The sequence below is a fragment of the Amblyomma americanum genome, chromosome 2, assembly GCF_052857255.1.
Source record: "Amblyomma americanum isolate KBUSLIRL-KWMA chromosome 2, ASM5285725v1, whole genome shotgun sequence".
In the NCBI taxonomy this organism is placed as follows: Eukaryota; Metazoa; Arthropoda; class Arachnida; order Ixodida; family Ixodidae; genus Amblyomma; species Amblyomma americanum.
In genome coordinates, this window is record NC_135498.1 from 103,538,716 (window position 1) to 103,553,365 (window position 14,650).

Genomic DNA, 14,650 nt, shown 5'->3' on the forward strand with positions numbered 1-14,650 from the left:
CTCAGGCATCGTGCGCGCCGGGAGAGCACGACTACGGAGCTCCAGGGCCGATGTTTTTACCCAGCACCTCCACCAAATGTAACGGGGGGTTTGTTACGAGGTACTGGGGCGACGGCAACGGCAACGGCAGCAGTCTGGGATCAGATCGGCAAAAGACACACAAGCGTAGCGCTGGCAAAAACTCTCGAGAACACTGTCACCTCGTCTTCGTCTTTTCAAATCATCAGACGCATCTTCTTCTTTAGCCTTACAGTTTTTTGCATTCCGCCTTCTTCTAAATGCGGCCTCCCCGTCTGAGATGAATCGTCCCCCTTCCCGTACACCGGCTCATCAGCTGAACACAACAGACGAGCACTTCGCTAGGCAGATAGTGGTGCCTCACTTTTCTGCCCTTCGGCCACTTCTGCACCTCCCTTGAGTAACGCGAGGCTTGTCGGGCGACAGAGCCACTCTCGTGTATCAACAACTTCGCACGGACTCTGCCTACACGCCAATATCATCATCATTAGCCTGGTTACTCCCACTGCAGGGCAAAGGCCTCTCCCACGTCTCTCCAATTAACCCTGTCTCTGTCCGCGTCTTTGTTCCGAGGGGGAAACACCTCTAGAAAGCATGAGGAGACTGAACATTCTTTTGGACGACGTCCAATGCACCGCGTACCCTGAGTGCTCTCGAAATGAGCGGCGATTAGTGTCACTATCACTATTGATGTTTTTAGAGCACAGTGGCCTTATCGAACACCGGTAGAGACATAATCACGTAAATCAGTGATTCAGGCGGAGCAGTTCCCGGCAGGCCACTGTAAGGTTAATCCCACCCGTACATTTATGCCGAACACCCTCCGCGGTTCTCTCAGAAATTGTATCGCCTACTCTTCGCAGTGAAATACGCAAAGGACAAGCAATATTGTTGTGTCAGCCGGTTTGTTTAGTGAACATCCGTGGGCCAATTCGTTTGCGCATTATTCAGTCAACCGCAAAAAATGAACGGAAACTTGCTATACTCTAGTTTTGTTCGCACAAATGACTAGGCTCGGAACTATAAAGCTGTCCTGACTGAGCGAATGCACATTTTGATTCTTTGTGCGTGCGCGGTTTTTCAATAACAATTTATTTATCAGCAGCGCTAGAGCATGGTTTTCTTCGTCACGTCTTTGTCCCCTGCGCCCGATACTTGCCAGGCACAGACAACGCACAGAAAACCCACATTTAAAGACCACTTGGGTCGGCGAGGCTAACATTGACATTTCATAAATACAGTCTACCCCATCTTTGCTAAACGCGATATTTAAAACGCTCGGAAAGCTGCTAGTTTTAGTTATCTGAGCAGCGATACAGAAATACGTACGAACAAACACCGAAATTGGCTCAACTACAGAACATGGCATGTATTTATTCCAGCTTGCAAGCCGAGCTTGAAATCACGGGACAGCTAATGTTATATCTGATTAAACCTGGACTCGGCAACCGAATTGGCTCAGTGGTTATGGTACTCGGCTGCTGACCCGAATGATGCGTACTGGATCCCCGCCGCGGCTGTCGAATTTCGATGGAGGCCAAATGCTGGGGGCTCGCGTACTTTGCGATGTCTGTGCACGTTAAAGAACTCCAGAAGGTCGAAGATATCCGGAGCCCTCCACTGCGGCGTCCGTCCGCCATAGCCTGAGTCACTTTCGGACGTTGAAACCCACCTGCCAACCAACCAAACCTGAACTTAATACGAGAATTTTTATAGCAGCATGCAGATGCTTCATTTGAACTGAGGCGACCTGTAGGCCTACCTTCTACGAGATATTTTATGGATGTCTGGCATATCCCACTGAAATATGCATAAACAGTGCGCTTGAACGCGCTTGAACCTGAACGCGGCGGTGGAGACTGAAATGCGTTTTGTAATACATGAAAGCTTAACCTGCCATAATACTGGAACATTAAACGAAACCGTGCTTGAAACAAATGAATGAGGCAGGAAAACTTTTTTTTCATTTTTAACAGAATATAAACTTTTTGATGGCCTCAGAGCTCGCGAATTGCGTTAAGAGACGTCAGCCTCCATCGCAGGTGTTAGACGTTCTGCTCAACGTTACTCTGAAGCCTTATTAAAGGCCTCAGGCGCGGGATCCTCGTTCCCATCCGGAAAGCACGGAAGCATTCGTACGAGCGCAATTCTCATTCTTATTATCTAGGGTTGTGAAGCGTTAAGAGCACAAACAGAACCAGGATTAACTCTCTGGATACAGACCTTGTCATCGGCCTAGCGGCCTGTTGACGTTTCAGAAGGAACGTATATATTGGCGGCTGAAACGGCAACCGCAGGTTTCAAACTTTTTGTGGGCATAAATATGAAGCAAATTTTTCTTCACTTTAGCTAAACTTTAACGTATGTACGTAAAAATTTGTGAATTCTATCCCCATTGGTTCAGATAACTGGATAATTCGACACCCATCCGGTCCCGTCAAGCGTATGTGTTATTCTAGGGCTTAAAACTCGTTTCGGGGAGAATTTGGCCGCGCTTATTATTCCGGACAGCCGCTGAAAACCGCATGTGCGTACGGCGCCGGATATGGAGTGATGTTGTGGTGAGTGAGCGACTAAAAGATGACACCACAGAGTGCAAGTGGCTGTGGTGTCCTTCCAATAAGCAAAAGCACTTTACTCATAACATGATCATCAGTCAGTAAAGTGCTACGGAATGCCTTGTTGTTCGTGCCACATTCCGTCGTTTTCATGCTCCTTTCTATGCTCGTGCGTTACGTACTGTGCTATCAGCCTTGTTCGTGTTATCGCAAAGCACGTAGTCTTTTTACGTTACATCGCATCACGTAAATGTAGTGTGTGCGTGCGTGCGTGCGTGTGTGTGCGTGTGCGTGCGTGCGTGCGTGCGTGCGTGCGTGCGTGCGCGCGCGCGCGCGCGCGCGCGCGTGTGTGTGTGTGTGTGTGTGTGTGTGTGTGTGTGTGTGTGTGTGTGTGTGTGTGTGTGTGTGTGTGTGTGTGTGTGTGTGTGTGTGTGTGTGTGTGTGTGTGTGTGTGTGTGTGTGTGTGTGTGCGTGTGTGTGTGTGTTTGTGTGTGTGTGTGAGAGAGAGAGAGAGATCGAAGCGGGGTCTTGTGATAGAGCATCCGCCTCGCATTCGGGAGTGGCTGGGTTCGATCCGCAGTGCCGCCGGGTACCCACCGGTTTTTAATGGGTACAAGGTTTACCCCGGCCTGGTCCTCGGCTCTTCTGTGTGAGATGCTTGGGAAAAGGGTCTTGACCACAGTTGCTCTGACGGATCAGCGATATGTTCGGCAGTCAACAACGTTAAATCCGCCTCCTGCGGTAGAAGCCCATTTGTGTTTTTTTTTCTTACAAAGTCGGACAGCTGAAAAGCCGGACTAGCCCATGACCGCAGTGATACTCTGAATCGCTTCTGACGAAGGACCTTAGTGTTGAACTTGACGCTGGTTAGAGCGTACGAGCCTTGAGTCGAACTCTTGACTTGGGAGTGAAACACGAGCCACCTTTGCAGGGTTAGTTGTTCGAAACTGGGTTTGCCCCCGAAGGGGCGCAGCGGGATTTGCGGACCCTCCTCCAAGCACACACCCCTGAAGATGTCGAGCCGAGGGTGGCTTGTACCGCAAAGCACGGTGCGGCTGGAGCCGTGCGTGCTTTGCAAACACACCTGGCGCTAATGTTATGTGTTCGAGACCGCAGCGACGGTTGTTGTTATCTGCCATTCTGGTGACACGTTATTCATGCTATCTTTTTTACTCGCGAGTGTACTACTGAGGAAAAGTGCGAACGATATTCGCGCCGTACTTAAGCAAAGCGGTGTCTTTCGGTGGAGGAGCTATAGAACTGTTTAAGGAAGAATATTTTGAAAAAAAAATAGAAATGAATATTGTTAGTTTGCGTTCCCGGGATAGTCAGCTGATCGACGCTGAAATCTGGCTGGTATATCAGAATGGTTAGGTTTATTTTTGGGGCCTGAGCGTCCTAAATCGACTCAGGCTAGTACGGACGCCGTAGTGGAGGGATCCAGACAGATTAGACCACCTGGAGATTTGTAACATCACTGGCATCACAAAGTACAGAAGCTTCTGGCAATTCGCCTCTACCTAAATGTCACCGCCACGGCCTGGATCGAACCTGCGTGTTTCGGGTCAGTAGCACTGGACCATAACTGCTGAACCACCGGGGCGGCTCCGATGTATCGGGATGAAAAATTTATAAGTACTAATACATATCAGTTGTGCCGTCGAGCAAGCGAGCAGAAATGGGAAACTTTCCATGTTCATCAATGTCGTTTAGTTCATCGCTCTGTCGACACGGAGGTACTTTTCGGCTTCACTAATTGTAATTACTATTACTAGACTTGTGTTGCAGGAATATGAATGCTGCATGTAATGTTTTTAAAAATTTATTTTTCCAGGCGCAGGAACCAGTCGAAGTGTACTACCATACATCGACGTATGATCCCCCTGCTAGTAATGGAGTCAACCCGTCATCCAGATCCAATTTTTTCCAGGTAGGAAGTAATTGCAATTGGAAGAACCTGTTCACTTATGCTCTCCTGAAGAATCAATGAACATGTGGTGATTTTCAAGAATGAAGTCCTCTGAAGTTACCGCTTCAGGTCAATCCTTAGTTTGCTACAACCCATTGCCTCAAAAAGCAAAAGCAATCGTAGTGGTGTTCTTCTATTATGAACATCAGCCTTACATAAGGAAGGTCAAAGGGCAGAATATTTCTCCTTGGCCTAGTGCACGGATGTAGTTAGCGTGATATGCTTGTAATCAGAGTTTTTGATCGCGCCATAAACCGACTGAAGACATTATTAGCCAGAGCGCTCTTCAGCCACGCTGCCGTTGGGACAATGAAACAAGTAATTATTAATAATCAAATAAGCGTTACCAGGAAGCAAAATAAACATGTATCCATATCCGTGCCAAGTCTACCTCGCTAACAGATTGTTTAAAGTATAAATAAGCAAATAGAGAAGTTGTGGAGATACTGACGGCCCATACTAAATTGTCTTTTGTCTAGCACTAGTGACTGAGTGCGTTGCCACGTAGTGTCCAGTTACCATCTGTCTTGTTTACTGCCAGTAACTGCTTTCATTTCTATGAGGCAATTTGGTCTAAAGATTCTGCAGACCCTTTAGAATTGTTTCATGCACACGGCGCTGCAGCAGCGAATCGGAGCTGCACGATAAGGTTGCGGTACTCTAACCAGGCAAAAGATAGAAAAGATTTAGTAAATAAAAAAACAAAAACGAAATGATGATGTTAAATTAGCGGTGCGCAAATATTCCAAATATATGAATAGCGAATCGAACACCCCCGTATTCGTTTCGCTCACAGAATCAAATAGTGCATTTTCAAAATGACTCGCAGCGAATTGAATCAGTTCTCACGTTTTCGAATAACTGTCATGAATGCGACATAAAACACGCGATAATTTTGTTCAATTCCTGCATAAAAGCAGGACCCACACTGACGCCACACAGCATGAGCGGGTTCAACTCCGCGGTGAGGTCCATTCTTGCGGAGGAAAAAATGTATTTAGGAGGGGCCGTTTCGTCCCAGTTCTTGATGTCGGACGTGAGGGCTCTCCCTCATTAGTTGACCACCGTCTCAGCGCGTTTTGCATGCAGAGCAAACAATATCGCGACGCGCCAGGGCATTGGCGGCTGTCAGAGGCGCCGGTGCGGTAGACGACGCCGCTGCGCCTCTAACGTTACTGTCGGCTGCGCCGTCGGCCAAACATATCCAGTACTTCTCGCGAAAACACGTGACTTCCGGCCAGTTTTTGCCACGCAGCTAGGATCGTGAGGCCCACTCCTAAGCTCTCCTTCAACAGTGATCATCGTACATGGCCTCCAAAACTGAGCCATGTGGAGCTCGGGAAGGCTTAACCAACGTGGCCTGGATGCCCATATCGGAGTCCATGGTTCACACGCAGCTCCAGCCACTCTTCTCAACTGAGATGTGACGCTGTTTATTCGGTGCCGTCATCAATAGCGAAATGTGACTTTTTTACTTATGTCATCACTGTCATAGAATTCATCTACTGACTTCACATTGCGCACCCCGGGTGGAGATGAGTTTTCTTGGTTCTGACGGCGACAGCTACGCTCCAGAAGTTTTAGTGCTGCACCACAGCACTATCAGTAATGCTGAGCTGCCTCGCAGAATTTTTCGTTTTTACGAAAATTCTTTCACATAGTGCCATTTCCTTAAAAGGTTCAATTCGTCTTCGTTTCTTTTCTATAACTGCTTGATTCGTATTCAATTCGGTGGAGAGCTAACTGACTCGTATTTGATTCGGCTCTGAAAAATTATTATTCGCATACCCCTAAGATAAAGCCAACTACTTGGATAAAATACGGTAACTTCCAGAAGGCGTTTGGCCTGAACAGTAACCGTCTCAACGGGAAGAATGCTTCGATTGCATTTTCTGCACTTCAAAATACTGCCTCCTGATTTTCTGCTTGCGGCACCAAGCGCACCGCATTGCACTATCAGTTCTTCCGTGGTAGACATATAACGTGCAGTACAAGATTTATTGAGACTCGATACACCTATGACTAGAAGACGGTTTTTGATCCATTTGTCGTAAGCGTAATGCCAAGGAAAGCAGGGAGACGGCTGATAGACAGCTTCTGCAACAGTAAGCATTCGAGCCTCAAGTGCACCCGTGACATTTCAAGTCTCTTGTCGGCATGCGCTATTTTATCCCTGCGGCACTGCCTGCCTTTACGTAAGACGCAAATTCTTAGGACGTGGTTTGTCGCAAATTCTTGGCTCAATTAATTTCCATAGCAAGGTATTTTACCTGCGCTGTGGCATCTAAAAAGATAGACTTTTAGAGGTCCGAAATCGACAAAGAAGCGTTTTTTTTTAAATGAAATTGGAGTCACAAGGGCTGTTTTCTCAATATATCTCTCTTGCAGTAACCGTCGACTTACTTTACGCAAAAGATTTGTTTTAAATATTTTTGATATTCTACGCAGTAAGTGGTTCTGTGAAAGCTGTAGTCGCATTTTCCTTGCGAAAGGAATAAAAAACTTTTTTTGCGTATGTGCTCAAAACAACTTTTTTCAAAAACGTTTCTTGAACACATAGAGAGAATAGTTACCCAACGGGAAAGATACTGTTAATGCGGTGGGTGCTTAATTTCTCATGTACATTATTCATCAACAATGGCATCGTTTTTTAATTTTCTACTAAGCCTTAAAACCATTTTTGACGCATTTATTTAACGCGCCAATGAACGCGTGGTTCAGTTACAACTTCCAGCATTCTGAATCACACACTAAGGATAAGAAAATTATAGACACCACTGCAAAGCTCTAAATCTAACGCATTCTTGATCCGCTGTGCTTGCAGGAAGGAGAGGTGCATGGTCTTGGAAAAAGCAGCTCGCAAGTACCACTTTCCAGTCCTGCAAACGTTCGCGTACGGCGTGCCCTCGTCAGGGCTGCTTTGATGGCAAGAGCCATAACGACGACAGCCATTCGTGGAGTGAGGAAATTGAAGGAAAGCTTGGCAGGCAATGAAGAAGAGCAAGAGTTGGAACCACTGAGACCCATAGATGTAGAGGCGATACTGAAGAGTGGAAGCAAGGAAGAAGACGAAGACGAAAACGAACAGTCGGATATCAATATGAATGCAAAGCGCATGCCTACAGCCGGAACAGGTTACGGACATGGTAGCTTTCCAGGAGGAGATGGACAGACATATGACGAAGATCTCAGTCAAACACGTTTCCCGGCCGCTGCAGACTTCTAATACCAGTTTTACAGCGTGCACAAGAAACCGAATAATTTTTTTACTGGCTCTTAAGAACAAAGAAACACCGAATGAAGAAGCGCCAACACAAAGAAACGCAACAGTGACAAGGAAAAGTGATTACTGTTTTCCTTCTTGTAATTCCCCTCAGGCGTGTTGAGTTGCACCACCGGAATTATAAGCCTGAGCAGCAGGTTTCTTCTATGCCTGGAACATCTCGGCGATACACTCGAAGTCTTCCACGAGAGATACAAAATGCAAACTGTCATAAAGGAGTCGCGCTTATCTTAAAACTTCCGACTAAAATAATGCACATTCATTTTAAGTGGCCTTAGCTAGGCCGCACGGCGCCAAACAAAGCAATGGTTTCACCGGGTACCAAGTCCTTTTTGTTGCAGAACGTAAAATGTCTGAGGTAGGAGGAAGGCCATGTGATGGCGACTAGGGCAGACGCTTGTGCCGTAGGAGAGGACACATATACCAAGGGCCCAATCACTGTACAAGAAAGGCATTCAAGTAGAACTTCTTGATGAACTTTTTGTAGACCTTTTTGCCTTTTCACTCTTTCAGGTTTGTTCGTTTGGGCGCTTCTGCTTTCTGTAACATGCAGCTACTGCTCCACAAAAAGTCTGACTTGAGTTAAACACTTCATTACTACCAAAGTTATTTCTGGGAAAGAGTCGTCAATGTATACATATTTGGAAACCAGAGAAAAAATGTAAAAAATATAGTGATTGGAAGTCCTAGAATTAACGAACTTACGATTGCACATAGCTGATTAAGGGAAAGACATGGAAATCTTCAGAACTTCATGAAAATCATCCATTGAAGGATACATTAGTATATAACGTTAATGCACGTGGGCGATTCGTGACAGGTGATTTAGCTGAAGATTGCACTCTCGGGGTGTAAAGGCACGGCACTTTCGGTTATTAGCATGAAAAAAAACGGGCACATGGGTTTGAAAAATATTAGAGATAACAAGAGGTAACGGTTCCTCCCTCGAATAAATTTCATTTACTCCGCTGAATGGGCTCAATAAATTTCAGTTGCTTGCAAGGCAATACCAGTAAACCAAGATGTGCGTGAACGTAATAAACTCGTCAGCTAAAAAAAAAACGCTGGTATATCGTGGGAAATTGAAACGAAAGCCAAATCTCTGAATTCAGAATCAATCTTTTTTTATTGTTGACAGGATCTTGGCAGCTAGGCATTTTATGCTAATAAGCCGTTCGACTACTCACATGTTTGAAGTCCGCGTGGTTTCAGGGGCAGCCTGCGAGTGACTCTGGAAGAAAACGAGACTGTGGTCGAAATGGTGGGAGCCATGCAAGAAAGCTGTCATTTCCCTGCGCAGGAAGGTAATAAAAGAGGGCTTTCGTGTGGCTGAAGCACTAAAACCAGGCATATTCTCTCCTATTCACTGCACAAGAAGCATAGCATGCATTGGTTCTTCGCAACTTGCAGTGCTTACGTACTACCGAGAACACATCATAAGACCCACTTACATTGTGGAAGCACTACTGTACCAAACAACTTAACAATTGAAGGCCGGGAAAATTTTTTTAAAATGAGCCGGGCAGAATTCGGAGGCCGCCAAGGCCTCAGCTAAGGCGAATCTGTCAATCTGTCTAGGCGAATCTGTTGCTATGAAGTGCTTTTCAAGGTTACACCAAGGTCAATTCAGGCATGGGTTGGTGAGCGACTGTTGCGTTGGCTAGAACTACCGCTCAAAACTGTCGCCTAGGATTGCGACTTGAGCTTCCCGGGCTCGTACTAAAGCTGGTACCGCATGGAGCTTCCTCATCTCGAGTCTCTCAGCCACTTTCTGATCCCGCACTACAGGGTTGGCGTTCCCGCGTTTTAGGCGCCATGTGCCCAGCTCGAACGTCGGAGTTATCACGGCTTTCGCATTTTCGCAGTTCATCCAGAGGCAGTAGTTACGCCTTGCGTTCCCGTCTTAGGCACTACGGAACGATTGTAGACGGCCCTTATGCACCATAAGGTTTTCGCACTTGGCTTAGCGCTTCCGCCCGGCGTTACGAGCACGGGCTTCGCAACGAAGCTGTTCATTATCGTCCATCGCACTGCTCTTGACGCGACTCCTTGAACTGACGACGACGAAGTTGACACGAGGCGGGGTACAAGGGCTGTCTACTTGGCTTGATCACGTAACCGTGTTTGAGCGTGCTGCATCTGACGACGACGAAGGTCGCGCAAGCGGGTGCATGCGGGTGGATGCAGACAAGATAACGTACGCCAAAAAGCAAAGAACGAAGCTAAGACAGCTAGCGTTAATAGGAGGATTGGTGTCACATCTTGACGTCACATCTTGACGTGTCACATCTTGAGGAAAAGCGTCACTTCCATACTAACATAAAGGTAATGAGTGGACAATGGGGTCCTTTCGCGGCCCAGTTCGGCGTTGTGCCGGTTCCGCCAGATGACGCTGCACGCACAAATAAATAAAAAAAAGCGCATGGTCTTGGCTCGGAGTGGCTAACGCTGCGGCTACGGCCGCGATTACGTCAACAGCAGCGTCTCGGCTAGCGAGGGAGCAACAGCAGTGACTGATTGAGCGAGTGACAAGTCAACAGTGTCGCCGGTCGCTTTTTGCTGCGGGCTCCGCATGCTGATTTTCACCCCGTAAGTGTTGTAAGCGCGTGTTTTGTGACCAGGAGTACTGGTATGGTGCGGCGACCATTGTTTCTTTGTGAGTCCACAGTTAAGTATTGTTTTGTGCGGTACGGTGTGCACGCAAATATCTGGCTATATGTCTCGCTGTCGCATACGTTTGTGCTGGCATACTCGTTTCTTTAATCGCAAGCTGGACAAAGTTCGATTTCAGTGCTCTGTTTCTGGTTTGCAACTTGACAAGTTTAGGGCCTAATTCTTTATATGGGACATCTCTGGAAAGAGCACAGTAGCACAAGCACTTTATGCTACTGAAAGCCGCATTTGCTCCTGGTAAATTGTATTGCAATTCGACTGTTTCATCCAAGAGAGCCCTGAAAATGTTTGACGAGATAGTTTCTTCGGTCCACTGTATAAAGCATCTCACACCACTGCAATGTTTCCTCAGCTGGATATGGTAAACTGTCTGGCATACATTTTCAGTTGTGTTTGGTACTTTACAGGGAACATTTTTTAAAGATGTAAACACATCACTATTGTACATATCACCATTTTATGGTCGCTATTGTACCGGCATACCCGTTTTATTGTTTGTAGCTTGAGCCAAGTTTGATATCGGTTATCTGTTTCTGCTTTGCAGCCTGAGAAGATGTTGTTAGGTTTTATCTGGACTATCCCCTGGCATTTTTTCGTTCCGCGAGCTTAGTTAATTTGTCGACATTCTTTAACTTTTCTAATATGGCTAGAAATGCTTGGATGTTAATAATAAAGCTATAGAACACCGCGAAAACAGTCCGTTCCAGGCGGTTGCAATCAATTAGCATTAGCGCAGCTCAATTTATTTAAGAAAAACGAAAGCCCGCGAAGTATAAATAATAAAACGCGCTGCTCTAAATCATCTTTGTAGCAACCACCTGGAACTGACAATTTTCGCGGGGCTTTAAAACTTTATTATTCACATTGAAGCATTGCTAGCCATATTAGAAGACTTAAATAATTAATGTCGACTAATTAAGCAAGCTCGCGGAACGAAAAAATCGCCGGAGATAGTCAAGATAAATCATATAATTTTCTTATTTTCTACAGAGAAGAACAGTTTTATTTAAAGTTTTGGCGCATGTTAGTGGGATACCTTGTATATACATATAATTGTCTGTTTTCATGAACAGTAAAATATGGCTTGGGTATGTCGTCTTCTTTGACAAAATTCATGTGAACAAGGTTTCTATATTATCGCTTTAGACTTTTTGCGCACGCTTGTTTGTGCTGCTCTTGACTGTTCAGAAATGTTCGACTGTTTTAATTGCGTTAGCTCTTACTCATCACGTTTCGAGATTTCATAGGGTCTGCTACCACCCCGAGATCACAGCGCCATCTGTGGCCAGTTGTGTACCGAATTTGGTAAGCAAATAAAGCCCTATGGGTTGTGGTATAGAAATAAAACCACACTTAAATAATAGATAAACATTGTATACATGTAATTACTAATTGAAGCGTTACCATATCACACCGCAATGCCGAATTCTAGGCTCACCTTGACCCCCCAAACGAATCAAGTTCCGTTTCGGACGTATCTTGAGGGGGTTTAACTGGACAACGGGCACGTTCTTCTTCGCTTTCTTCGTCTAGTAAACCAAACGTCTAACGCTCGTTACTTCAACGGTGGCGGCCTTTTTTTGTACAAGTTCGCCACTTTGAATGTACACTTAAAGCCTACCTCACTGATCAGCATCTGGTGCCATTTTGTCGTTATTCTTCTGCATGACATTCTTCTACGTGATTCAGAGCGGTAGAGCAGTAGCTCCGAGCTGTGGTCGCTGCCAGGAATAAATTAAGAATGCAATAGTGCGCGCGCCAGCACAAAATAACGCAATGCGGTTGAAAACAAAACCGAAAGCGAAAGTGCAGCCTCTGAGATTTAAGCGAAACGGCCATTTCTGAGGCCGGTATGTGTTCCGGATTCGCTAATGCGCTGTGCACTAAGTCGGCTGCTACGACCTGTGGGAGTGCCCTCTTTTTTCCTGTATGTTACTTTGTCACTTCGTCTCCGCTGGCGACTCTGCCTCACTGTGCAGCGTTATCGTACTGCTTCGTGCATGCAAGAATTTCCAGTAACAGTCGACGACATTAGTACGAAAGCCCTATTCGGATGGGTGAACACCGAGCAAGAACTTGAGTTGTTTGTGGATTTGTGCCATGAAATATAAATAAATAAAACATAAATCCGTTGTTAACATTCGAACTCGCGGCGGCGCGAACAGATCAGCTTCGCTGGTCACAGAGCGAGAGCACTAGGCTATCGCCGCGGCCGAACACGTGTCATATTTAACTGCAACACATTATCGCGTTGTGCATTGCAAATCGCCTTCTTCATCAACTAATGCTAGTATCCAGCTAATAATCGCCCTTTAAGCTATGTGGCTGTAGTAACACAAAGATGTGCGGTGCATGTGTTGGCGTGGACAACGCTGTGGCAGAAGCATGGCAAAACAGCAATACGCTTTGGTGTTAAGACATTGGTGTAGGAATTCGGCACTGGAGCAGAGGCTGCCGGCAAACATTTGGCGAATTAGCATTGACGATGAAAAAGTTTAAAACGTGCATAACTGACTTCCTGGGTCACTAGGCATCTCAATCGCGCTTTAAGGTACGTGGCGGTGGTGTCCACCTGCAAAAAAAAAAAATTGGCGGTCGTTTAGCTCTGGTTAAACCTAGAGTGACGCGATAGCTACAGCTAGCCGTGTGGAACTTGCCACCGGCAGCAACAGCTGCTCCGCACCACGAGACGAACCACGTTCCCGCATGGCCGTGGCAGCGCCGCCACCGTCACGTGCCACCGCCACGCTGAAGGCTCGAAATGCTACCGTAATGTAGCTATCGCTACGAAACTGCTTTCGCACAATATTTCGCGCTCATGAATGCTAAACCACATGCCATTTTTTTTTAGTGCGCATAGCCTGTTTTATTAAGTGTATGGGGTCCTGAATTGGAATTAAATTTTCCTATTGTACCCGCAGTCTATCGCACAAGTGGTGAAATGTTTTCTCGCAATGTCTGAAGTCAACTTTTCCGTTTTATAAATTGTCGAGAAAACTACGACAATGGTGTCATGTAGCATTGGTTCTCGTCTTCCTACAATAGTTTAATGTACTCTGAATTATGGTTGACTTGAGTTTGCGTGCTCCGCATAAGAACCCCGCTTTAGAGCAATGGTACGCATAACGCACTACGCACTGGGGGGGTGTAATCTAGCCTTAAATCAAGCGAAAAATGTGCATAATTTCAAGGCATTGCGCCACAATCATTTATCGTGCGTTATAAGTGGCGATGTAAAATTAGTCTAGATAATGGGGCAAGATTTCGCGCGTTTTTATAGCTAATGTGAACAATGTGTCCTCTGGCAAAAGCTAAAAAAAACGCATCCGGTACCAGAGCCGTAGAAGATACCCTATAGACGAATAAAATAGATGACATCAAAGGTTATCTCCTGTAAGCTCCAACATCCCTCGCTGAGCGACCACCCAAGGGAAGAATGACGCAATGACGAAAAAATATATGTTGGTCAAACCTACGACAAGTTATAAAAATAAGGCCCTTGGTACAACGGTACCTCCGAGCAACATACAGGAGACATGCCTTTGCTACATGTACATACACTGCTATTCTTATTTGAGGAGCTCAGCTGCAGTGAAACAATGCTCACCTGCCCCACGCATGTCCAAAGAAATGTCTCCTCTCAATGTCGGCTGTGGAGGACTGTTGTCGCCCCCTTATGCATCCCTCCTTTCTTAGTGAGACAATAGCGACATGCACGGTATGAACATTGCCTTGGGGTCTTCGACATTTTTGCCATATTTGTTAGCCGCCATCGCTTGGATAACAGGCAAGTCGCTGTAGTTTTATCTCAGCTATTTCAAGTACAGTTTCATAGCAAAAATGTGCCAGCCTTCTCAATGGAACGGATGGTAATTATTGGCTAGCACAGTAAACTCATGCAAGACTCCTAGTAGATACAGTATTGAAATACATGTATGCATATCCGCCATGATGGCTCGGTGGCTTCGGATGTTCATCGCCGATAACGACTTGAGGTGTAGAGGCCAGGCCACACAATGGCCGCATTTCGATGAGGAGAAGTCCCAGAACTACCGACTGAATATTCAGGGCTTTATGAAGAAATTGTCTCCATTATTGCCGCACTTTCTACCCTAGCGTGCCTCCTCGTACAGAGCACAGCTTTGGCGC

The 14,650-nt window shown here is 46.1% G+C and overlaps 1 protein-coding gene across 2 annotated transcripts in view; it reads left to right on the top strand.

Annotated features, from left to right (window-relative positions):
• Positions 1–14,650, top strand: part of LOC144121695 (uncharacterized) — a 42,400-nt gene that overhangs the window by 11,407 nt on the left and 16,343 nt on the right. Inside the window, exons 3-4 of one of the 2 annotated variants that reach the window (XM_077655044.1) lie at positions 4,411–4,506; positions 7,370–10,417. In XM_077655044.1, the coding sequence (XP_077511170.1) occupies positions 4,411–4,506; positions 7,370–7,771 (498 nt within the window). In that variant the 3' untranslated portion in view covers positions 7,772–10,417. Of the gene's footprint in view, positions 1–4,410; positions 4,507–7,369; positions 10,418–14,650 lie in introns of those variants that run through there. The other variant, XM_077655043.1, reaches the window with a different exon arrangement.